We start from the raw sequence: 27,320 nt of genomic DNA, 5'->3' as shown, positions 1-27,320 counted from the left end.
GCTTCGCCTCACACAAAAACTTGAGCGCGCGCCGGAAAATGCCACTTTCGGTCCTAGTAATGAAATATACTATTTACTGTAGATGTGCAGAATCCCCTTCAAAATTAAAATAGGCTCAAATATAAGCACAAAAAATGAATTTGAATTTTTTAAAAATTAACATGGGCTTTGTGGGTTAGTGGGTTGCCATGCTGGTGACGAAATAACAACAAATTATAAACAGAAAATCAAAACAAATGTAAGAAATTACAATCACATGTTTTATTTACAGGGTGGGGTGGAAATAGAGAAGCCTCTACCTTCGACCATTTGACTTACAACATTTTGTTCCCATCCCAATGTTAAGTTGTCGCCAGTTTTTAAATTAAATTAAATTCGTCGTAGTTGATGTGAGCCACCAACAGATTTCTCTAATCTAAATGAATAATTTCTGTAGAATACACAATGTTTTTTATCAAGTAAAACTTTTGGAACTACTTATTATGAGTTATAGCAACTTTTATGACCCATCTACTTTATCAGCAACAAAAAAAAGGGTAGAAAATATAATTTTAGACGCACATTCTTTGACTGGCTCACACAACTAAATGTTTTTTAAAATAAAAAATGGTGACAGCTGGTCCATATAGGTGGGATGTCTACTTCAGTATCCAATAGTCAATGGGTGTAGATTACTATTGGTCGAGTTTTCGACCACTGGACGACCACTAGTATAAATAATTATTACAGGGATTAGAATGATGCTATTTAATATGACATTTTGAGCTTAATATGGGGGCGTGAAGCAAAAAAGGTTGGAATCCCTACTCTAGAACTTGAAGTAATGTAGAAAACGATTCCAGGCTTGAACCTGTGATGTGGAGGTGGCACATTATAAAGTTCATCAAGAAAAGTAATGGGGTAATCAAAACATCATAATAGGAACAATCACAGTTTATTGGATAAGGTGTACAAAAAATCAACTCAATCTGAGTCGGTTTCGTTTGCGATTCTCTCCAACTCGGCATTCCTCTTACAAATCGCATGGAACTTCACCAAATAGCATCTGTCCTTTTTCATCCATTCACTGAAATCATGTGAATTATGTTCAATGGTTTTTAATAAGTGCTAGAGGGTAAACTAAGGTGTTATAGGGGTTACTAAGGTTTTGGCACAGAAACTTTTGATTTAACCTTAACCCTTGGAGCTCTAAGGATATTAAGTAAAATTTAACATTTGATTCTCTTGGCATTGGAACAAATATTCCTAACTATTTAAAACAATTTAGTAGTAGGCACGTCTCTTTTTGACATGCCAATCATTTTCTATCCCGCTAATCTCTGTTGAAAGCACCCAAAACGGCCAAAACTCATGAGTTCCACACACAGATAGAATTGAAACCCACAAACGGGAGACAACCTTAGATTGCGCTTGAACATTGATCAGTCCAATTATTGGTCTACCAACAACAACACTGGTTAATCCAATACCCAAACGTTCAAAATTTTATTCTCAGATTGCAGTTGGCAGGCATAATTTTTAGCTTTAATTGAGTTGTACTTGCTCAAATAAGAAATGTGGAATTTAAGGGATTATTGAAGACTTGTAAGAACAAAAACCAAAGTTCTGACACATTTTAGTTCAGAAATCTGTCATTTCCCAAGGTAAGAAAGTACCAAAACATAGCAAGAATATTACTAAGACCAGCTGGATGATCATGTAAGAAAATCACTTGAGTACTTTTAAAGGTAGTATTTTAAAGGGTTTGTTTGTTGACTGGGACAGTGGCGTCGTCCTGTAATCTAGCTACTAGGATGCCATGAATTTTGGATACTTAATTGATATAAAATTGTGGATGCTGTACTCCCTGGTGTGGATTAACGTCCGCACTAGTGAGTACTGCGACTATCCACAGTATTATCCTTATAATTGGAACTTCTACCATTGGTATTTTGAGTTAATTACGATATTCGACGGCTTCATTCATTCTTGAAAGAATTTCATCTTTGTAAATCCAGCTAGACTTATACGACCCATAATTAACCTAAATTCTTCAGCGCCTTTGGATGCACAGCAAAATCACCCATTAAAAAGGTTTAGACAAATGTCATGAAATAGTTAACTGTAACTTATGGTAGTGCAACATAGCCACTGCATCACTTTGCTTCTGATCAGAAAGTTTTAAAAGGTATGGAGCACTTTACAACGTTAAAACAATACAATTCATTTAAATTGTTTAGTGCTCACAAGACAGCTGTCTTGTTTACAGAGTGGTAAGATGAAGTGTTTATACCAATTATCAAAAACACAATATTCCCTCTACAAAAAAGGGACTTTTGTTAATGAGCCAATCCACCTATGGTTAAATATTTTCAAATGTAAAATTGGATTCAAATGTAAAATTGGAAAGTAAACAAAGATTGTAAGTGGTTTCCTAGGAAACAAAATATTCATCAGTTTGTAAATTATCCTCGTTGCAACAGGAGCTTTTTAAATTTGACAATCTTCATCGATACAATTTTTGAAAAAATTAAATTTGAGTTTATCATGGATAAAGCTGGGTTGAAGAAAACCACAACAAACTTGGTACCCAAGCCCACCAGGATGCCTTATATAAACTTTGTGCAAGCATTTCGCAACTCGCACCCTGGGGAGTTCAGTCCCAAGGAGATGATAAGGGAAGCGGCTGCGGCGTGGAGGTCTCTCAGCGACACTGATAAGAAGCCGTTTGTAGATCTGGCAGCCAAACAGCCGCGTCAGAAGAAAGTCAAGCGGCTTAGAAGACGCAGGACCGACAGTGAATACTCCTACTACTAGTTCCTTCCGGATTTTGTATAAATTCTATGTGAATGTGTGACTTGTGTGTGAAGCTAAATTAAAAATATTTATATTTTAAAGTAATCATTTGTGAGTTAACTTTTTATTTGGACCTGCTTTTGTGCAAGCTGACAGGTATTTTTTTATGGTAAAGTATTTTATGATTGTGATCATGTTTACTAGTTAGGGAAACTGTAAAAAGAATAGATAAAATCCATGATAAACCCGGGGGTGACAAGGGTTCAAAAAGACAATTCCCTGTTGTCCGACGACATGAGCATTAAGCCTCGTTCACACGGGGCAAGTTTACACGCTACTCGCCGGCGTGTAAGAAGCCGGCGAGTTGGCGAGTGTGCTTGTATTTGTTCACACGGAGCTTGTCCACTTGCCAACTCGCCGACGTGTAGAAAGACGCTAGCGAGTCGGCGAGTGCGCTTGTAGTCGTTCACAGGATGTTTTTTCCACTCGCTCAGTAGCTGGCTTGAACTAAATCCTCCGACATCTCCGAATAACATGCGCACAAGCACAAGCAACTGTGTTCACACTGGGCTACTTTACCACCTACTCGCTCAACAGCTGGCAAGTTGGGGTGTAAAGTAGCGGCGTCAACTTTTTCCAGAGCTTTTTTACAAGCAGCTTTTGAGCGAGTACGTCGTTCACACTGAGCTTGTCAAAATCCGGCTTGTAGCATGTAAACTCGCCCCGTCTGAACGGGGCTTAACAGAACATGTGAATATATATAGGCATGCGATACTCCCTGGTGTGGATTAACGTCCACACGAGTGAGTACTACAACTATCTGCAGTACTATCCTGAAAAATGAGACCAATTCGTATATACCATGGCAAAAATGTGGTTCGGATTCCGCAATAAACTGCAGGTCTCTTAGTTACCATTGGCTGTATGGGCTATTAATTAACAGCTGTGTCTAAGGAACATGTCGGCACTATATCGGATGACGATTTATTTTAAAAGTTCATTTTGCCAAAGTAAAGGTTAGTTAACTTTTGTGTGCAATGTAACATCCCCGATGACCATAGGTTTTACATAACAATTAACTTGGAAATTTTTCTATATAAAATATGACTTTAAATTAACTCAAGAATCATCTATAGGCGTGCAAGCAAGCCAGAGATTTTTAATCCAGTTGAGCTTTTAAAGGTTAGCGTATGTGTGCAATGTTACTAAAAATCTCTGATGACCATAGGTTTTACATAAAAATTTTCTTGGCAATTTTTTAACTTAAGAATCTACAGACGTGCAAGCAAGCCAGAGATTTTTCAATCAAGTCAAGCTTTTAGAACAAACATTTTACTGAAGCTCTTTTTGACCCGAGCCTCATTAAACAATGGATGTGTTGTAATGCAATATAGTAAATAATTTGAGAAGTCACAAATCTGTTCAAAAAGCAATGTGGTAACATTTTAAAATTACTACTTATATTATTCAATTGTCTTTCAAGTTTTTGTATTGAATATTAATATAACCTTCATACTCACTGGTATTCATTTGAATCTGCATTCCCTTCTTTGGCCATCTTTGATGTTGCAAAGCCTATCAATCCTCTAATTTTATTTAGTTCAAAACACAGTTGAACGCTGTAAGGACCATACTGCTTCTCAACAGAATCCAAACATTCTTCAACAATTTCCACTGCCTCGTGAAATTTGCCTGAAAATTGCAGTAATAAAATCAATTGAATGACAGTGGATACAGCTTCATATAACTAATGAAAACAGTCACTGTTTAAGGATGTGCGGCATGAATGATTAGATTTTTATCACTGTAAACAGCTGTATTTAAAACAAGTAGAGCGGGCGAGCTGGTCTAGTGGTAGGACGTGGGTTTCGGTCGCTGAGCTCCCGAGTTCTAATCCCGCCAAATCACCAATGGATTTTATCTAAGATAATGCTGCAACCCCTGCCTGAAGTAATGTAAAAAACAATCCTGGGCTCATGCCTAGCGTCCTAGGACAAAAAAGGCATAATTTTAGAAAAGTTCTAGAACCATAAAAATACGCAGGATGAATTATTATATAATGCAAAGAAGATATTAAGAGTATAAAAGATAACAGTTGAACAACAAAACTCCCAGAACCTAATTGAGGTCAACGGCAGGGCTAAGGGAGTCCCGGAAGAAAACAGTAACATAGACATAGACATATTTTATTGACACAAAACGTTCTTTATAAAGTTACATTTCATACATAAGAACAGGTGTTTCGTCATAGTTATGTATTTTATAGTAAAATTTATAGTTAAAATAATTAAAATAAACTCATGTTGGATATCAGAAATTTTTTATCTACACTATAGGGTTCTCCAAAAATTTGTCAAGTGATTAGTAGGCTTTATCAATTATTTTATCTTTGAATTGAGTAGCATTTATATTTTTTAGATACAGGGGTAATTCATTGTACAACCTAAGTCCCATATATTGAGGGCTGTTCCTAAATATCGTCTAACTGATAACCAAACGAGTGAAGCAATATTGGGAAAATAAGAATAGTTGAATACAAGAAGACACAGATTCAATTGAAGGCCATAAAATAATAGGAACACAATAAATGGACACTAATAGTATTTTGCATGCCAGCATGGTCAACAACTCCAGCACAATCAACAAACTTTTCTGAAAGTAAGACAATCATAACCTCCTTCCAACAAAACCTAAGTTTAAAAATGTATAAACAAGTTACTATGCAATATGTTCTGAAAAACAGCCCAGTTTCCAAGGAAACTTCTCATTACAAACATTTTCCTGAACACCTACACACGCAAAATTTTCAGTGAACAAATTTTGAAACAATTCAAAATGTCCAAGACACAGCTTACACTGAGAGGTCTGCAGAGTGGTTTCACCCTGGTCCGACGCAGTGTCATGACCGGGGCTGCTCGACTACAGAAGGGCAAAGGCGTGATTCCTTCCACCGCCTACGACGAAGGAACTTGTGGCATCCCTCCGTGGGTCATTGAGACTGAACTGAAGAAAGAGCAGAAGAGAGAAGAGATCAAACTGCCATCTCATCTGATCCGGCCACCGTGCCTGCCTGGAGGGGAGACGGGAGACTACCAAACGTGCGTGATCGAAGACAAAGAAGGTGGAATGTACTGCGTGCCCTGCAGACTCAAGTACAAATACCCGTCCTTCTCTGAGAACATTGACTTTGTCCCACCGAAAGAGAACGTGTGTTGGTGGAAGGGAACCTCGGCAGAATGTGAAATAAACCAGGAGGCACTCAATAACATCACAAAACCAGCTACTTGTGACTTCGGTGATTTTGGAAATGTCAAGCTTGATCTTTGACAACGTCAACTAATTATGTATTTATTCACTGTGAAACTGATAAGGTATTACACCACACAAGAAATGAGTTGTACATTATTAAATAGTTTGAAATCGATATGACGATTACACCTCGTAAGTTAGATTTAAGAAAAGAAAATGGCAAATAGGTAATACTATAACGGTGAAAGTGGATAGAATTGGTAATGGTTATTGTAATAATCCTGTTATAGTCCTATAACAGAATATTGCCTCCTGAGGCAATAACTAGGTTTAAGTAATTAGAGTCTTAACAATACAATAATTATGCAATGAGTAAGTAGTTTTTTATGGTTCAAAAATGGACATAGCCTTCCTTGATCATTTGAATAAACAGTCCTGGCTAAAGCTGTATGCTCATTCCATAGCCACACAGGTCATCTCACTCTCCATTCTACACTCACCTCACATGTACTATAGTATGAATATTCAGTCCAAGGAACCAAAGTGAGCATCGCTGTCTCAAAGTATCAATTTATTGATTTATATTACTAAGAAATATTTTACTTACCCAAATCAGCATAAGCACGAGCCAAACAATCTTTGTATGTCCTTAATTCAGAGTTATGTAAATAGAGGCATTTTGATGCCAAAGTAACGCTTTTCTCCAAAATTTTCAGGGCTTTTTCAGTTTCATTACTCTCCAATAGTCTTTCACCTGTAATGAAATAAATTAATAAAATTACAATCTAAATATAAATTACAATAAACTCCCGACTATCCACGAGTAGATTAACCATGATTGCAAAAAATAAAATATATTCTGCAAGTTAAATGTAGGATGTGCTATGTTATACAGTGCAGACCAAGATGTTTAGTGTGATGAGGCCATCTCACAGAGTATTTTGCTATTGTCTACTTGCTTCACCAACCATCAATGAGTCACATCCTTGCCAGTGACATTATGGGGTGTCATGACTTTTTTATGACTGGGCCTATACATGGGCTCTTAATATTATTTGTTTTGTAAATATACGTAGATCTAACTATACATTCAAAATTAATGTTATTTTCCAGTCATTTTAGGTGCTACACGTCTTCTCAGTCTTCAACTGATTAACCGGGGTTTTGCGGGTTGGTGTGAAAGCAAAATAATGTTCAATCGGTTCCAGGAAAGATGCACTTGAGGTTATTTTAAACTACCGGCTGGCGAAAACAAAAACAAATATTTTTCTATAAAAACAAATGCGCCTGGAGGAAAACTCTGTGCTGTCACAAATGAAAAGTTAAAACGGAGTGTAGCCCATCCTGTATTTAAAGGATGCCTTCTCGAGTTTTGTTACAATTGGCCGGACAAAAATATGTTGGATTTGCTCAAAGAAGAGTTAGAAACCATGTTAGAAATAAGAAACACCCCTTCAAAATCTAAATGTTTTCCACAAGCCCTTTACCAAAACACTTATTACCTAAACATTTAACAAAAAAAATGTACGATTAAAAAAAATGGTTAAACCTGGTTTCATGTTGCACAGGCAGACTTGTATTTTAAAATAGAGACTTAGCAACAGAATATGGTTAAAAGGGGCGAGATGGAGGTATCATTTACTTCATTCCATACTTACAGCTTTGAAATTATATGGCAACCAGCATAGATTTATTACCTTACAATTCAAACCCTCCAGAAATATTGGTTCGATGTTATGCATCCAAACGAAAAGAGATCGCCTAAAAACATCTAAAGGTCGCTGGTTCAATTCCATGCAAGATCGATTCTGGGTCTAGATGAAATTTTGTCATCAGGAATTAATGATGCTAACAAAAGGTTGAAGTTAGAAAGTAACAAAAACAAAGGTTTAGGCAGTTTCCTTAAAAAAAGCCAATATAATAACAATAGACACAAAATTTATTCATATCACCAACCTTCACAAAAACCTTCATGTGCGGTGAGCGCCATATTGAGCAGTTCTACCAACATTTGCTGTTGACCGCAGTCAGAACATTTCGCATGCCCTTCCACCACTGGACCTGCACAGAAGGTGCACCGGAATGCCAAGAACTGGTCTAAATATGCGTCCGAATTGTCATTGGAGCATCTGTTACAGCAGCAGTCAAAGAAGTATTGGTCCCAGAGTGCTTTCTGGCGATCTTTTCGTTTCATGCTGGAATAGTGGGGACCTGTAATAGAAAAATGTACTGATATAAAAATATTAATACTACTGTTGAAGTTGTAAGCTAAACAAGCCTAGAACCGTTACCAAATAATAACCTTCAACCCCTGTTCTGCACAGTTCCAAAAGTATCAGAGTCAATGTTCTATCTCTGGGAAATAAGTTGTTGGTCTTTAACTAAACCATAACGATGATAAATGTACCAGGCATTATGTTGAATATATGCTAAGACTCACTGTTTATTTAGCCAGGATCATTTATGAAAACCCCAATTTAAAAAGAAAACTAGGTCCAGTTTCAAACAATCAAAAAGCTACTGACTTCTCAGGATTGAACCAGTAATCTTCAGATTATTAGGTGAGCCATCTAGAAGGACTAGAAAAGGATAGGACAGTAGATCTAGGACCTTGATATTCATCCTTTGGACTCAATGGCACTTAACCCCACACAGACCCTTATTAGACCTTGTTTCTAGTCCTGGTTGTTACTTAATGTTGTTTTTAGAAGATCATTTACTATGGTTATTCTTGCCAGTAAGGAATAAATATAACAAATCAACAATGTAACATGGCCATGAAAGCATAACTGCAAGCTTAAGTTCTAGTGTATGGTAAAAAATACATATTATTAACATCCTCTAAAAATTCATTAATTCCTTAACACTATACAATAATTTCCTCACCGTAACAGTTGAAAACTTCATCATCTCTCATTATGTTTTTTGATGCTTGGACAACCAGAACTTCATTGATGAAACTGAAAAAATATAAAATTACAGTTTTTTTAGTTGGTTTTAAATTAGTGTCCCTAAAAAACCTGTTCCTAAAATATCGACTTAAGATAGCCAATGATCATTGATGACATTCTTTGACATTGTTCCAACTTTTTACAGTTGTGTTGAACAGTGGAAATCGACTGAAAGACAATTGAACAACTGAAATTTAACCACAGAATATTAAAAGTTTTTTTTTTATATCGGATAAGTGACTTATTAGAAGTTACCTACACATGAGCCTCATGGTGCTCATCAATGCGCCGAATGGAAGTTTAAAGCTCTTTCTAAGGCTTACCTGTGAGAAATGTTCTGATCACAAGAGTGATTCATCATACTGGCTGAAGGGTAGATGGCGGTGGCGATTCTAGTTTGTCTTTCTGTCGTGGTGAGGCGACCTTTCGTCTCATTGTCTGCGTCCACTTTGGTGATTGCGTGTCCATTGCAGATCAACTGAGCTATGTGTTTAAATATCCGAGTCCCCATGGAGTTAACCGAAATGTCTGACCGGTCGAAGAAGAAACTCGTATGTTTGTACAGATACAATGTGAGGAGGACAGCCGTCTGTAAAATAACAGTTCCAAGTCACATATTCAATAGGCCCAGGAAGTTGATTGTGTTAAATATTTTAGATTTGACAAAAATTACTGTCAATAAGTTTTTCATTTTCATTTCATTTCAATATCTTTATTCAAAAATTGTATATTGTACATTGAATAGTGTCAAATTCCTAACCTAGTAAATACAGTTATAAGCATAAGCTAAAACTACAATTTATACAATACTAAGAAACTACCAATAAAATCAGGTTAATTGAGGAAACACCTCTTTAATGGAGTAAGGAACGATTTCTATAAGATAATTTTATTTAATGTTGTCAATGGGTTTTAAATGATTTGGAAGAAAACGTAAAAACCTTTTTCCGGCACAGGTGGGCTTTTTATTTGAAAATAAAAGATGGTTGCGACTATTTTCTCTTAGGGCTTTTCCTCTTGTATTGTAGCATAATTGTGCGTTATCTGGTATACTTTCTTTCGCAATGAGAGCAGTTTCAAAAATGTATTGGGCAAAGACAGTTAGTATTTAAACATTTTTTAAATGAATTTTAACACAGTTGGTTATAATTGGTTAATAATAAGATTGATGAAAATATAACCATCAACAAGCGAACTACTAGTTACTCAAGTTATCGTGCTTATGGGCACTACAAACTTGAACTGATGGTATTTTTGGCCTCTGGGAACAACAAAATGAAAAAGTAAATCGCTCCCAGGTCTTTCCGTAATACCTGCGGTAAAAGCTTATTTCCTATGGGAAATTCGCTAAAAGAAAATTATCATTACAAAAAACCAAAATCAAATACTTACAAGTGCGTATTGATAGAGGTCTTTAGTATTCATATCTTTCATATGAGTCTCCAATCGATCCACTCTCCCGTATTCATCACTGTTGTCAGAGAGTAAAGCGACCCGCAGTCCTAGATGAGCAATGCCTATACTGTGACATATGTCTAGTCCGCCACACTCCCAGCGGTGGTAGCTGTCCCAAGCTGTCTGTCTACATCCCTCACTACAGAACTGAGCCTGTCTACACTGTCTACACCTGGCGTAAAACATGCATCTATTTGTTATTCATGTTGTTTATATTGTTACCTACGCTAGTGTTATTTGCAATCCCAAAAGCTGAAAATATCAGTTAAAAAGATCAATCAAATCTGTAACCTTCACCTTTCACCTTGTGTACATGTCCTTGTATTTTTTAAACCTATCAAAAAACTTATACTGCCTTTAAGATGGAGAAATGTAAATTTTCACAACGTTGGCAGTTAAGAAGAGTTACAGTAACACTAATTGAAAAGTGATGCAAAGTTTCTTTGTCACACATTTGACCATTGGACAGGATGATACTTACGGTAAGAAAGCAACTGACTTCTTGCAGCAATGGTGACAATGACGGTCGTACTGTTCAGGCAATACGACCAGAGCAAACGGTTTCTCAACAAAGATTATATCTCCAACCGTCAAGTGGTCTGTTGCTATAACATGCCTTCCCTTTTCTTTTGAGATCCTAAAAAGAGATAACCATGTAACTGAACACTAGAGTTATGATCAAACATAAGATAAAATTGAGCATAATTAATTTGGCCTGATGATGACTCCTATGTGAGTCAAAACCGGTTGTAATTTAGCAACACTGGATCGCGTAAATGCAGGTATTTACACCAATTTATAGAATTTAAATGCGATCAGCGGCTAAAATTCAATATAGTAAGAACATAAGAGAACGGTAGGAATATAATCAGTGCAAATGGAATAACATTAACTGTTATTTGTCAAAATTTAAACCTTTCAGCCTTACAAACAAAGAATACAAACTAGCAACTGATTTAGTAATTCTTGAAGGTTTATTATATTATAGGTACTTATACAAAGTGTTCACTCTACAACAGTAGTAGAATTAATATAGCTGCATCCAAACTCTGTTAAAAATAACAAAATTGATTGTAAATTGTTCCAAACCATTATAGAAAATACTTACCGTAACGAGACATTAGCAGATGCACTTGGGAAGTCCTTATTTAATCCCCCTACAGGTATTGGAAGTGGTTTTTTACGTGTTGACTTTTTTTCATCAGTTTTGTTTAAAGACAACAAATCATGATATATCTGCTTTAATTCCTTATTGCCCAATTTATCTATAAAAAAATAAATTTCACAGTGCTAACATATTTCATTACAATTAACATAGTCAGTTTTGTTTAGAGGTTTAATGCTGCGACTAAATAACAATTATTTGTTGGAATGGTTATCGTGCTAATGGACATATTATATGAATTTGAACGGAGGGTGTTTTTGGCTTTTGGGGACCTCAAAACATAAAAGAGAATTGGTCTCAGGTCCAAGTCTTACCATGAGACCTACGGTGAATAGTTTATGCCCTATTTGGGAAATTGGGCCTGGGGTCTATGGTGTAGTGGTTAGAGCTTGGGACTTCGGTCCGTGAGGTCCTGGGTTCAAATCCCGTCAAATCACCAATGGATTTTATCTAAGTGATAATGCTGCAACCCCTAGGTCTAGCCTGAAGTAACGTGAAAAACAATACCGGGCTCGTGCCTAGCGTCCCAGGACAAAAAACTGTTTATCATTAACTCTTCAATAATTGAGTGAAACGGCCAACTAATTTAAATAATTTATTTCTATTTTTACAATAGGACGACAATCTATGTGCACTGAGGTGAATAATAAATCCGCTAATTTATAATGGCCTATTTGAAGATTTTATAATCTTCTGATCCTCAAGTTCAAAGGACTGTCTCTTTCATAAGTTAACTTTACAATTTAAAATATTACTTGTGGTAATGACTGTACTTTTGGATCTTCTGATCTTTGGGTCTTATGAAAATGATCCATAGAGGATAGTAAATCAGCTAATATTCCCTAGAGGCTATATGGGAAATTCGCTAAAACTGTATGTTACCTATTTCGTCTTCTTTTGGATACAGAGTCCTGATGATGTCCAAAGAGGCTTTGTACATTTTCAATTTATATAGCACAATGACTTTGCGGATGAGAAGCTTCTGGGTTGGAACAGCATCGTTCTTGTTCTGCAGAGCCAAATCTATGTCTCTGGCAGCTTCCTACGAAAGAAACGTTATCTAGGAACTTGGAAAATAGACGGTACACTTTATTCACATGTTCATTGAGCACAGAACAGTGTCACAGGATATTTACAGGTTTACTTAGTAGGCTAACTAAAAATTATTATTTATTTAGGCTACTATTTATTTAACAATTAGCCTACACCATTTTGATAGTTCTAGGATTCATGGGACTAAAGTCAGGACCACGCAAGTTTGCAGTTGGTGGCAGCCAATCAAAAGACAAGGCTAGTGTAACGTTGCCACATCGCCCGTTTACAACACTAATTAAAATATACTAAGCAATATTTTTAAATCAGCTGGTATTATTAGATTTGGCAACACCGCACTGCCCTCATTGGTTAATTCAAAACCATATGGTAAATAGGCTCCTCCCTCAACTGCAAACTTACGTGGTCCCGACTATAGGTATTTTTTTTTTATTGCAATAACTTATGGTTTGAATAAGTAACAAAAAAAGTAGGCCTCAGCTAAATATCACAGTTAGGTAGACGGATGTACAGAAGAAAAGGTAGAACTACTGTTTATCATGTAAAAAAAAACTATGCAATAGGCAGTCTGCAGAGACAAAATTACGATAAACCAAACAATAGAATATAACTTTACCTCATAGTATTTCAATCTCATGAGTACAGCTGATCTGTTGGCTAGGGCTAAGGCGAATTCTGTTGACTCATAAGGAGCAGCACTGACACTTAGATTATAAATTGTTAACGCTTCTTCATCATTCCTTTCACAATACGCCTTGTTGCCTTCTGAACGATATTTTGCAGACTCGTTGGCTGATTTTGGCTTAGTTTTTACTTTATCGGCAAGCCACTCCTCCAAATAGTTTCTGAAAATTATAGTAAGCTTAAAACAAGAATGAGCTAAAACTTAATTAGGTCTATTTGACAGATAAATGGTACCTTACGTATTCTTTAATGCTACTTACACAAAATCCTAACTAGGCCTATTTTTGTTGAATTTGGGTGAACAAGACAGAATGCTAACTTCATAACACTATAATATACAGAACAATTACGAAATAGTGAAGAAATACAGTAAAGTATAGGCCTAAATATAATTTGACAAGGTAAGACAGGGGTGCCCATCACCCCCTAGACTCATGACGCACCCCCCCCCCCCAATTGAGCAACAGCCCCCCCCCCCCCCCACCATAAATGAGGTACACAACAAATGAGAAACATCATTCCCCCTCCCAGCACTAGGCCTATTTGTAAAACTAAATAAGTTTTATAATTTTTTTAAGATATTGAAAATTCAAACCCAGTTAAATATATTAATAAAGTTATAGTTTTGTCTGTACATTGCTAGGAATTATACATATCTTGGGTTATTTTTTTGTTTTATACATTGAAGCAGTTGAAACATGTCTTATCTAAATTGATGTCCGTCTGTCACAGCCCAGAAGGCATTTTACGCAGCATACTCTAAAGAAAACTAGAGTACCGATTATGATTCTAATGGTTTAAAAGTATTCACAGGATTAGCGATAGTGTCCTTAGCCATTAAAATATGGCCTCACTATTTTGGAAATAAAATAACGGACGATCAAAAACCCAATTTTGTGTGATGTTTCTATTTTTTTTCTCCATGTTTACTACATACAACATTTATTAATAATCTGTTGTGAGGACACGTCACATATGAAATTACGAACAGCTGTTTTGATAAAGATTCCTTTTTCTAGCTGTCACTGATATGTTTTTACATAAATGTTGTTTATGAATACTGTGTATGCCCTAACGATTTCCAATCACGTTTGTAACCATTTCCGATCACGTTTGTAAGCAAATCCAAAACCAAGTGAGATTAACAACTGTGTGGCTTTGGCTTACATAACGGGTTTGATTTATCACGGGTACTAATATGTAACTGTAAATTAAATTTAAAAACTAGCCATCATCCAGGTCAGGAACCGGAGATTCTGTGTGTATAAAGTTGTACTTGAATTTTGATTACCGGGAAAAGAACGTGAATCAGTTTTGTAGACTACTGGAAAACTTATCTTTCTATATAACTAAAATTAGAGTTTTATAAGTCACCTCAATTTAAGGATTTTTTATTGCCAGACTATCTATATAGCGTTCGTAACCTCTGCTTAACGAATCGTCAGCGTATATAACGATGATATAACGACCCCCTCTCCCTCCCTTTGGAAACATCACAGCTCCTTTGGTGAAAATAAAATGGAAACAACGCTTGCGCCAACAATCGTCTGCTCCGTTTTACACTTCTGTCTGCTGTGCGCTATGTTACAACAGATCTAAGATACAACAGCTGGGAAATGATGACGATCCTGCTTAGTAAACTGTGATTGAGTGATAACCGTGGTAACTTTAGTAAGGCATATAGTGATTGGGCAATGAGTAGGCCTAAATATTGTAAAGAAAAAAATAAAAGTTCTTTACTTACTTATTACTTCAAAATATACTCTTTACTTAATTGATCATTCCATCAAGCAAAATCACCTCACACCTTTATGTAATGCAATTTGGCTATTCCATACAGGTGTGAGTATAACAAAAAGTTGCCCCCTGGTGGGGTTTTAATGAATTTAATTTACACTTTTAATTGAACTACTGAGGACATTACAATCACAGAGCTGCGCAGTGGAAATAAAGATGTTAAGTGTGGGCCCTGTAATTAAATATCCCAGAAGTCCGATTTATGGACCGTGAGAGGTCTGATATGTTGTCCTCCTTCACACCTTCTTCAGCTTAATTCTAACACTTCTTAAAACTAATAGATGTGTCTATTTGATCACTCCATGAAATAAAATGTGCTGTTCTGATGAAAGATTGTGATATGAATTGATACTCTGTAAAACTGTAAAAATGGCAAATAATAATATTGAAATATTGATTGAAAATATTTGTGAAACTGTTTGTTCAGGAAATATTTATCAAAAGTATGACTTCAAGATGATATATATATATACTGGATTCGGTTAAGCCGATTACTCATGAATTCAACAACTTGATATTAAATATTATGAACTGAACTTATAAAAATTGCACTGTCAAAATATATTTACAGAATGTGATCATCAACACTCATTGTGAATACTTTGTATACTTCTTTCAGTTAAGCCATTTACCTCTTTAATTTATACCAGATTGATACTAATAATACTAGCTGAAACACAGGTGAATGAAAAGATGGATTTTTGTAAAAATGCTGTATAATGAGATGATAATTGCAAATGAGCTGTGATACAATAATTAATAAAATTTATACAATGTGATAACCTTTTTTGTACACAATTTAACAATATTTTGAAAAAGAGAGTGAGAGAGTTGATTGCAAGATTGAATGTTCAAATTGGCGGTTTGTTCATTTTTTAAAACTGCAAAGTCTCGGGAAAACCTAGCCTTGATGATTTTATTTATTTGTTTTGGATCACCAGACTCCCCAAAGATGTTCGTAATTATCAAACTGGCCAGTTTACAATTTAATCAAACAGGGACTATTATGTAGGTTTGTGATCTACATCACTCCTTGCTGATCAGTGCAACGGGGCCAATCGACTGCTGAGTCGATTATTTGATAATTTTTTTTTAGTATTTAATATTTATGAATTTAATGGGAGTCTATCCTCATGACCCTTTATCAACCCTAGCCTTCGACCGAGCACTCTGTTACCCCCATTTACGTTACACAATCAAACTCTCACTATTTAAAAATGTAATACTGTTCAAAAATTATTCTACACATGAAATTCAAACGTTTTAAATAATAATACTGACGATGATAGAATCTGACTTTACATAGAATACAAAAATAATATCACAGATAAACATTGCTCTTTAAATTAATATACCATTTCAATTCAATTTAATAAATAATTTTCATTTGACTAGGTTCACTATTATAACTTAAATTCTTTGTATGACATGACCAAATTTAATAAAACATTTTATCCTGAATCGTGACCATGTGCTCTAAGTAGACCAAATGAAACATGAAAATCTCAGACCAAACAAAACATGATTCATAACTTGTAAAACGAGTGGTACATGTGAAAAAATGTGGCAGATTGGCAAGACTATTTTAATACTAAAACACAAATAACACAAACATTTACTTACGTACACATGTCGACACATACACATTCATTCCGACGAAGATTCACGCGTACCGAACATTTAAAAACTGACTCGTGGTAATTTTGTGACTTTTTGTCTGACCGAGCGGAACATCACGACACGGTTTTTTCTGGTGTAGGACTTATTAATTCTTGTTTTTTCGAGCTGGCGTTAAATGATTCAATTGAAAATACCGTCACGACGACCCGCGATTCGCTAGAAACTGACATTTGCTATCGATATGATGCATGTACGAATTTTCATCACGAACGCGAACAATCAATCCGGCATCTCAACTGTCTCGACTTAATACTAATAAAACACACACCCAAATGCAATTCGGCGAAATTTTGACAATTGCGATCGTTTGATGCACGTACAATTTCCGCCCGAACGCTAATTTCCGAGCTACGAATTAAGATATTAATAAATTCGTCCTACACCAGCGACAAAACGCGACTTCACATGTTGACTACGCGATTACTGAGCCACGAGTGACGAGGACGACGAGACGCTTTGCAGACGACGCGGTTCCCCGGTCTTCGTATCCTTCCGCGTTACGTCATGTTTGACTGACTTGTCCATTGCCTGTCGCGGATTTTAAATCTTTTGATTTAAAATCGGCACAGAAATCTCCCCTGCCAAAAGAAATTGGCCCGAGCGACCTTCAGGTCCGCACGAAGGCCTTATCCATCCCGGGACAATTTCGACCCGGCGCGACGACGCTTGACGTGGCAACAGACGCTTCATTCATACGACACATTTTTTGTTGATTTTTTTTTTCCATTGATTTACATTTAATACATTTAACACGAAACAATTTTACACATAAACATTTGAAATTTGAATAACAAAAATAGAAAATCTGAAACTTTAACAATAATAAACATTTTGCTTTGAGGTCGGTACTGAGAAATTAAAAATTGTTGTCAACTAACACCTTGTGTCATAAACCAAAACTGCATCAATCCATCAACAATTTGAATGGTGTAAACGCGCACGCTTAACACACTGTAGAATTATCTAGCATTCAGCGTTGAGTAGATGTCAACAATCAGTTCATTGACCCGTAGCGCAGTCGACAGTCAGCTGTTGCCGATGGAGTGGGCGGGGGCGGGGGACATTGTTGTGGTGAACGGCCCGATGTCTGCCTGTCTGTGCGGGTAGGTTCTACTCTCGCCCCACCACAGCTGGAACGTGACCTCTGTTGGCCAGCCTTCATGTCGCTCACAGTGGTTACATAACATGACTCAGATGATTCATTGTTTCTCAAAATATGTAATTATGAAAATGTTTAAAACAATTGACCTCAGTTTGACTCTATTTACTCAAAATTGAAAACTATTGCACATGTAAATATAAATATAAATATAAATATAAATAATCTCTGTACGAATATGACACAAATAAATAAACAAGTAAACAAACACAGAAATATCAATGTGGATAATTTCCTTAGAGATAACAACTGATACCCTTATCAATGCCAACCTGCCATGGTAGTAATGCCAATCTGCTTCCTTGTTACCAGACCTCTCAAATTAGTGCTATCACTTTTTGTAAAGAAAAAAATAAAAGTTCTTTACTTACTTATTACTTCAAAATATACTCTTTACTTAATTGATCATTCCATCAAGCAAAATCACCTCACACCTTTATGTAATGCAATTTGGCTATTCCATACAGGTGTGAGTATAACAAAAAGTTGCCCCCTGGTGGGGTTTTAATGAATTTAATTTACACTTTTAATTGAACTACTGAGGACATTACAATCACAGAGCTGCGCAGTGGAAATAAAGATGTTAAGTGTGGGCCCTGTAATTAAATATCCCAGAAGTCCGATTTATGGACCGTGAGAGGTCTGATATGTTGTCCTCCTTCACACCTTCTTCAGCTTAATTCTAACACTTCTTAAAACTAATAGATGTGTCTATTTGATCACTCCATGAAATAAAATGTGCTGTTCTGATGAAAGATTGTGATATGAATTGATACTCTGTAAAACTGTAAAAATGGCAAATAATAATATTGAAATATTGATTGAAAATATTTGTGAAACTGTTTGTTCAGGAAATATTTATCAAAAGTATGACTTCAAGATGATATATATATATACTGGATTCGGTTAAGCCGATTACTCATGAATTCAACAACTTGATATTAAATATTATGAACTGAACTTATAAAAATTGCACTGTCAAAATATATTTACAGAATGTGATCATCAACACTCATTGTGAATACTTTGTATACTTCTTTCAGTTAAGCCATTTACCTCTTTAATTTATACCAGATTGATACTAATAATACTAGCTGAAACACAGGTGAATGAAAAGATGGATTTTTGTAAAAATGCTGTATAATGAGATGATAATTGCAAATGAGCTGTGATACAATAATTAATAAAATTTATACAATGTGATAACCTTTTTTGTACACAATTTAACAATATTTTGAAAAAGAGAGTGAGAGAGTTGATTGCAAGATTGAATGTTCAAATTGGCGGTTTGTTCATTTTTTAAAACTGCAAAGTCTCGGGAAAACCTAGCCTTGATGATTTTATTTATTTGTTTTGGATCACCAGACTCCCCAAAGATGTTCGTAATTATCAAACTGGCCAGTTTACAATTTAATCAAACAGGGACTATTATGTAGGTTTGTGATCTACATCACTCCTTGCTGATCAGTGCAACGGGGCCAATCGACTGCTGAGTCGATTATTTGATAATTTTTTTTTAGTATTTAATATTTATGAATTTAATGGGAGTCTATCCTCATGACCCTTTATCAACCCTAGCCTTCGACCGAGCACTCTGTTACCCCCATTTACGTTACACAATCAAACTCTCACTATTTAAAAATGTAATACTGTTCAAAAATTATTCTACACATGAAATTCAAACGTTTTAAATAATAATACTGACGATGATAGAATCTGACTTTACATAGAATACAAAAATAATATCACAGATAAACATTGCTCTTTAAATTAATATACCATTTCAATTCAATTTAATAAATAATTTTCATTTGACTAGGTTCACTATTATAACTTAAATTCTTTGTATGACATGACCAAATTTAATAAAACATTTTATCCTGAATCGTGACCATGTGCTCTAAGTAGACCAAATGAAACATGAAAATCTCAGACCAAACAAAACATGATTCATAACTTGTAAAACGAGTGGTACATGTGAAAAAATGTGGCAGATTGGCAAGACTATTTTAATACTAAAACACAAATAACACAAACATTTACTTACGTACACATGTCGACACATACACATTCATTCCGACGAAGATTCACGCGTACCGAACATTTAAAAACTGACTCGTGGTAATTTTGTGACTTTTTGTCTGACCGAGCGGAACATCACGACACGGTTTTTTCTGGTGTAGGACTTATTAATTCTTGTTTTTTCGAGCTGGCGTTAAATGATTCAATTGAAAATACCGTCACGACGACCCGCGATTCGCTAGAAACTGACATTTGCTCTGACTTTACATAGAATACAAAAATAATAATATCACAGATAAACATTGCTCTTTAAATTAATATACCATTTCAATTCAATTTAATAAATAATTTTCATTTGACTAGGTTCACTATTATAACTTAAATTCTTTGTATGAGATGACCAAATTTAATAAAACATTTTATCCTGAATCGTGACCATGTGCTCTAAGTAGACCAAATGAAACATGAAAATCTCAGACCAAACAAAACATGATTCATAACTTGTAAAACGAGTGGTACATGTGAAAAAATGTGGCAGATTGGCAAGACTATTTTAATACTAAAACACAAATAACACAAACATTTACTTACGTACACATGTCGACACATACACATTCATTCCGACGAAGATTCACGCGTACCGAACATTTAAAAACTGACTCGTGGTAATTTTGTGACTTTTTGTCTGACCGAGCGGAACATCACGACACGGTTTTTTCTGGTGTAGGACTTATTAATTCTTGTTTTTTCGAGCTGGCGTTAAATGATTCAATTGAAAATACCGTCACGACGACCCGCGATTCGCTAGAAACTGACATTTGCTATCGATATGATGCATGTACGAATTTTCATCACGAACGCGAACAATCAATCCGGCATCTCAACTGTCTCGACTTAATACTAATAAAACACACACCCAAATGCAATTCGGCGAAATTTTGACAATTGCGATCGTTTGATGCACGTACAATTTCCGCCCGAACGCTAATTTCCGAGCTACGAATTAAGATATTAATAAATTCGTCCTACACCAGCGACAAAACGCGACTTCACATGTTGACTACGCGATTACTGAGCCACGAGTGACGAGGACGACGAGACGCTTTGCAGACGACGCGGTTCCCCGGTCTTCGTATCCTTCCGCGTTACGTCATGTTTGACTGACTTGTCCATTGCCTGTCGCGGATTTTAAATCTTTTGATTTAAAATCGGCACAATATGGCGACTTGTTGAATTTGTGTAGCCTATGAATTGAAGAGAAACCTAATAAAGAACAGAAGAAAAATTTAAAAAAAATAACAAGATCGTTCTTGTTTTTTATTTATTATCTCTAAATATAATTTTACACTTTTTTATCACTTATCTATCAACTCCTATGTTGTGATACAGCACCTTCCGGTAGCCTATCTGTCTATCATCAGCAGTAGCTCGTCTGTTGTGTAAACAATAAACATAACCTTAAAAGTTGAATTCAGGCTGTGCAAATTGGTGTTTTGTTTTTATTTTTCAATTATGAATATAAAGAGCCACTGGGGCGGAGCCCGAAAGGGTCTTTGAGATAAGAATATGCTTTAATGTTAATCGGGAATGTGAGCTATCATCATGCCAAATTTCAGCCCAATCCGTCCAGTAGTTTATGCGTGATTGAGCAACAAACACACACACAAACACACACACAAACATACACACAAACATACACACAAACTCACAAACTTTCAGATTTATAATATTAATGTTAATCGGGAATGTGAGCTATCATCATGCCAAATTTCAGCCCAATCCGTCCAGTAGTTTATGCGTGATTGAGCAACAAACACACACACAAACACACACACAAACATACACACAAACATACACACAAACTCACAAACTTTCAGATTTATAATATTAGTAAGATGTAGGCCTAAATTCCATGAAAACATATGTTAGTTAAAAATTAATTTAATTTAAAGTAATTTACTTTCCTAGTGTGCTTACAAATTTGATATTTTCAATAACTTTTTGTTTGGATGATATGAAATGGAAAAAAATAATAATTAAAAACTCTCAACGTTAGTAAAATGGTTAAAACCCGTTTTCAGGCTTAAATTTTCTAAAATAAAGACTGATAAACCAGCGGCTGGGGGGTCGAGCCACCAGACCCCCCGGGCGCTCACTCCCGCCTGTAATTCCTCCCTGGTTGACAGGTCTGATTAAGTGTTTTGAAGTTAGGTTAGATATGTGAGGTATAGTTTAGGTTGTGTAATTTTGAAATATTTATGTAATTTTTCAAATAGTAGGCCTACTTTGAAGTGTTTTTACATAGTGTTTTTAAAGTGTTTATAACCATTATTTTTCACCGCGGATGAATGAGATAAGTTATTAATGAAGATGTCGTCGTTCAAATATAAAACGTTTAGGCGAATAAACAAGGTAGGCTTGGACGGATGACATTTAAGTTACAAGTGGAATAAACTGTGCGGGAAGTAAGCCTGCTGATTGTTTTCAACCACCCGAAAAGCAACTAAGTTAAGTTAAATAACTTAGGCTATCGCAATTAATTTAATTTTACTATAGGCTAAGTCATATGATATCAATAAAAACAATAACAAAAAAATTGATTAAGTTGTTTCTGTTGTTACTTAGCCTAAGTAAGTTAATAAGTTTTAGTTAAGTTAGGCCTATCGTTTGTTTTGTTAAGTTACTAACTGTCATAAAATATATGATGTTTTTGGTTGAATTAACTTATTGATAGTTTAATTTATTATCGATAAGAAAGTAAACAGATAATAACTTAACTCAATTTGATGTTTTTACATTTAACAAAATTACGTTGTAGAAACGATAGGCCCTACAGCCTATTGGACCGAATCCAAATCGAGATATTAATATTTCAACAGATAATAGAACTTATTATCACAGGTTATCTGCGGAACTGTAGGCCTAGGTACCCAAAATACTTATCGCTACTAGGCATATTGAGAAATGAGTTACTGGTTAAAACTTAAAAAATATGAACTTAATGTCAAAGCATATCACAGAAGAGAGTCAAACTGTTATTAGGCCTACATTGTTTGTTATTAGGCCTAATTGTCTAACGGTCTTAACTTAGCCTACATGGTAATCCATCTTGAATTTGATAACTTAGTCTGAAACTCTTATCATATCGAGGTTATTTATTTATTTATTTATTTATTACATACACGGCAAACGCCATTTTACAGGAGAGTTGAGTTGAGATTGATAGTTATAGTGCGATCAATAATTAAATATTTTAACAAATATGAAATACTAATAAATAATATGAAATTACCTATGTACCTATGTACTGTGTTATGTACTTACCTATTCAGTTTTAGACAATACTGAAACTTGTCCTCTTCTCTAATTGGGAATCTAAAGTCATGAATGGTTTTGGTATCTATTGCTTTCCTCGTTAACACGTCTAAAAAATCCTGCCATTTTATTGAAGCCATAAGGTAGCCTAGGACTAGAGGCCTATTTCAATTAGCCTAGTAAAAAATAAGAGGAATAGTATAAAGTAAGAAAGTAGCCTAGGCTAAGTCAACTAACTTAAGATGAAGTAAGCTTTCGCAGTTGGAGCTTGGCTTTAACTACAACCTTTACTCATTATTAACCTTTACTTTACTCACTATTTAATTAGTAGTTAATTGCACAAGCACAACGAAACTAACTAAAACTACTAGCACTAGCCTTTTTAGCTTCTAACCTAACAATAACAATAACAATTTAAAATTGACATGAATCGATCAATCGAATGACGAATACTAGAAAAGATAAGACTCTTAAACAAAACAATTTGAAATTCGAACAACTCTATTCTAGTCTGAAGTCTGAACCTAAAACTGACTGAGTCCGAGTCAGTCTCAGTCTGAAGTCTCTAAACTCAGACGAAACAGGGGACAGGGGCGTCTGGATAGAACCATAGATAAAACCATAGACTAACCAACACAAGGTATGTTTTATCTTTGATAAAACCATAGATAAAACCCCTAAGGGAGTATGTTTTATCTACCGTATGATAAAACATAGTCCTAAAGGAGAATGTTTTATCTATGATAGAACATAGAAGTGCAAGCATTACACTGCGACTAGCAGAATAGCCTGTTTGTAGAAATGCTGAGTAACGCTCTGGTTATTTTTAATTACAGATAATAGAAACATAGATAAAACATAGTCCTTGAGGAGTATGTTTTATCTATGATAGAGCCATAGAACACCCTAGATAATTGGTTCCTTAGTCTATGTTTTAAACGGTTGTGAATAACCTACCTAGTTGTAGTAGCACGGCCACCTCGTGGTTGTAGCGAGTAGCTCACGCGTATTATTAGTCAAGCTAAAGTTTTTAGTACTATTTTAACTATCAATCAATATAGTACTAAAAACTTTGTACTTTCGTAATGCTGAAGATCTTAATAATAAAAACACAAAATTGCGGCCATTTAAAATCCTTAAACTTAAACTACTAAAGAATGTCTGGTTTTATGAAAAAATGACAAGAACACTTTTTAATTAGCATATTTAATTCCCTATCAAACGATGACTTACTTTACTTATTTCCTGTCGCTCCTTAGCGGGAGCATATAGTAGGGAGTAGGGCATCGAGAAGAGCCACGAAGAGCTCGCCATCCCTGTCAAACGATACTAAGTTCAAATAGGTGAATAAAGAACAGCTGAAATGCCCAGATTACTAGTTGTAAATTGAGACAAACCTGACTAGCTTAGCCTTATTCTACCCCATTTTACAACTAAAAATGTGATATTTCACTATTCTTTATTAGATCTCTTTGAACTTGGTATTGTTTGATAGGGAATTGAAAATGCTAAAATAAAAGTGTATTTGCCATTTTTTCATAAAATCAGCCATACTTTAGTAATTTAAATAAAGATTTTAAAAGGCTGCCTGTTTATTAATTTAAAAGAAAATTACATAGGTAATTATATTTTTCATGTAAAAAACCATAGAAATAAGTCAAGTTCTCATTGCGTACCACAACTTTTTGTTGCTAGTTGGTTCAAATTAGCTGTGGTCATGAATTCAAAAAATATAATAGTGCTGCACCCTGTTAGTAAACCTTATAACTTTTTAATGCTATTCAATATATCATTGAACCAACTTGTGCAGTTGAAACGGCTGACAAAATTCTTTAATTCCTATAAATATAACATAACTTGTTACATTCTTGTTAAATGGTGTTTCCGTATGAAATAAATAAATAACGTAACTCATAACGTTGACATGAGAAACTCCAGAGCCACTGGGGTGAAGCCTGAATTAAGGAGATTTGAGATAACAATATGCCTAATGTTAATCGGGAATGTGAGCTATCATCACCCTAAATTTCAGCCCAATCCGACCAGCATTTTTTGCATTTACTTGTCACAAACATCCATGCATACACAGTGCCGGATTTAGGGTACTTGCGGCCCTAGGCCAAATTACTTGAGCGGCCCTCCCCCTGTGGTGAAAATTCCTTGCGATCGCGGAAGTAATAGTGACTATCTCCAATACATCAAGGGGACATCATCATCGACACCCGTGATCCTGGATGAAATCGTGGACATCTCTCCTAAACCAAGTCAAAGCCATCATAGTTATCCGGGACCGCAGTAAAATCGTGAACATCTCCCGCGGGCCGCAATCACGGGGACATCATAATTGAAACTTGCGATCGCGGCAAAGTCGTGTTAAAAAACCTCTCCCGTCGACTGCGATCATGACGACTTCATCATTGTCACCCGCGGCCGTGCCGAAATCTTAAACATCCCGCTCGGGAAGCCATCACGGGAACGTCCTCATTGACACCCCGAGCCGCGGCGAAATCGTTAACAACTCCCGTGAACCACGATCACAGGGACATCATCATCAACACTCACAGCCGCGGTGAAATCATGAACATCTGCCGCGGACCGCAATCACGGGGACATCATCATCGACACTTGCGATCGCGGCAAATTCGTGTTAAAAACATCTCCCGTGGACTGCGATCATGAGGACTTCATCATTGTCACCCACGGCCGTGCCGAAATCGTAAACATCCTCCTCGGTAAGCCACCACGGGGACATCCAAATTGACACCCCCAGCCGCGGCGAAATCGTTAACATGACGCCATTGTATTATTCTTAATGAAATTACAAAATAAAGAATGAAAAAAAACATCTCCCGTGGGCCGCAATCACGGGGATGCATCATCAACACTCACAGCCACGGTGAAATCATGAACATCTGCCGCGGACCGCAATCACGGGGACATTATCATCGACACTTGTGACCGCGGCGAAATCGTGAACATCTCCCGCACACGGGCCGCAATCACGGGGACATCATCATTGACAACTCGATAAAGCATCTAATTCGTGAACGTCTCCTGCGGGCTGTGATCATAAAGAGACATCCCCGTCACCCACGGCCGCGGCTAAATCGTGAACGTCTCCCGCGGGCCGCAATCACGGGACATCATCACAGGCACCCGAGGCCGCGGCAAAATCGTGAACATCTCCCTCGGTCCGTGGAGACATCATTATGGTCACCTGTGATCGCGGCAAACTGGTGGTTTAAAATAAATATTATTTGTTATTAATTTTATCTAAAAAATGTTTTTCCCAATCCTCTGCGGCCCCCTTTTGCTTGCGGCCCTAGGCCGCGGCCTAATCGGCCTAGTGGTAAATCCGGCACTGTGCATACATCCAAACTTTCTCATTTATAATAGTAGGATATCAACTCTAATTGAAACAATGTAACAATTTTTTTACCACTTGTTAACCACCCAGCCTCTTTTTACAAAATTTGCAAGCTTTTATAAGAATTGCTAAGACTTTGTAACTATAAACAGTAGAAACATGATTGAAGTGGCATTTGAAAGAGTATTCAAATGAAAATTTATGCATTTTGGTTTGAGTTTACTTTTTCATATACTATCTCTATAGTAAAAAAAAATCACGCTTTCTGCAACATAAAAAAATAATAAAAGCTACTTAGGATAATGGAACGACCATGCATAACTTTGTCCCTGTATATGTAAAGAGCAAGCATGCAAAGTTTATATGCTGTAGGCTATCTTTATTACATTTTTGAGCCTTAGCATTTTTAGTAAACTAACTCATAGTTATAGTTTTTTCTACTTTTGGAAATCGTGTGTTTTCTGTAATTTTGTATGTTATGTCTTGTCATTGCTGTTAACATATATGTATTGCAACACGATATGCCCATTTTCAACGAAATAAAAGCAAAAAAGCGTATGCTCCTCCTCTACTAATGTAAAAAGTAGCTAAACAGGTGTTGTGTGCAATCCATTAAACTCAATAATGCTTTATTATGCACCGTCAACA

At 35.9% G+C, this 27,320-nt stretch overlaps 1 protein-coding gene across 2 annotated transcripts; it reads right to left on the bottom strand.

The window, feature by feature from the left end:
* Positions 1-918: 918 nt before the first annotated feature.
* LOC128994385 (SET and MYND domain-containing protein 4-like) lies at positions 919-23,704 on the bottom strand. Of its 2 annotated transcripts, XM_054418923.1 has the most exons (13): positions 23,623-23,689; positions 23,315-23,481; positions 13,265-13,493; positions 12,478-12,637; positions 11,539-11,695; positions 10,912-11,067; positions 10,368-10,602; positions 9,299-9,564; positions 8,911-8,984; positions 7,981-8,235; positions 6,632-6,778; positions 4,296-4,467; positions 919-1,066 (listed from the first exon to the last, which is right to left on the bottom strand). In XM_054418923.1, the coding sequence occupies exons 2-13, from the start codon at positions 23,443-23,445 to the stop codon at positions 964-966; spliced, it is 2,085 nt and encodes a 694-aa protein (XP_054274898.1). In that variant the 5' UTR covers positions 23,446-23,481; positions 23,623-23,689; the 3' UTR covers positions 919-963. The 2 variants fall into 2 exon arrangements, with proteins under 2 accessions (XP_054274898.1, XP_054274897.1); XM_054418922.1 differs by having other exon boundaries at positions 23,315-23,704.
* Positions 23,705-27,320: the final 3,616 nt, after the last annotated feature.

Source organism: Macrosteles quadrilineatus, unplaced genomic scaffold (genome assembly GCF_028750875.1).
Source record: "Macrosteles quadrilineatus isolate MER2022 unplaced genomic scaffold, UCM_ALF_1.0 Scaffold_5__1_contigs__length_97177068, whole genome shotgun sequence".
Classification (NCBI taxonomy): Eukaryota; Metazoa; Arthropoda; class Insecta; order Hemiptera; family Cicadellidae; genus Macrosteles; species Macrosteles quadrilineatus.
This window is presented reverse-complemented; position numbering and strand designations above follow the sequence as displayed.

Excerpts from the sequence above, each read along its gene's own strand:
- LOC128994385 (XM_054418922.1), bottom strand. The coding sequence starts at position 23,445 with ATGGCTTCAATAAAATGGCAGGATTTTTTAGACGTGTTAACGAGGAAA. Across the intron at positions 12,638-13,264 it reads TGAGATTGAAATACTATGAG|GAAGCTGCCAGAGACATAGA; the intron begins GTAAAGTTATAT and ends TTTCTTTCGTAG. Across the intron at positions 4,468-6,631 it reads TCGTGCTTATGCTGATTTGG|GCAAATTTCACGAGGCAGTG; the intron begins GTAAGTAAAATA and ends TGCAATTTTCAG.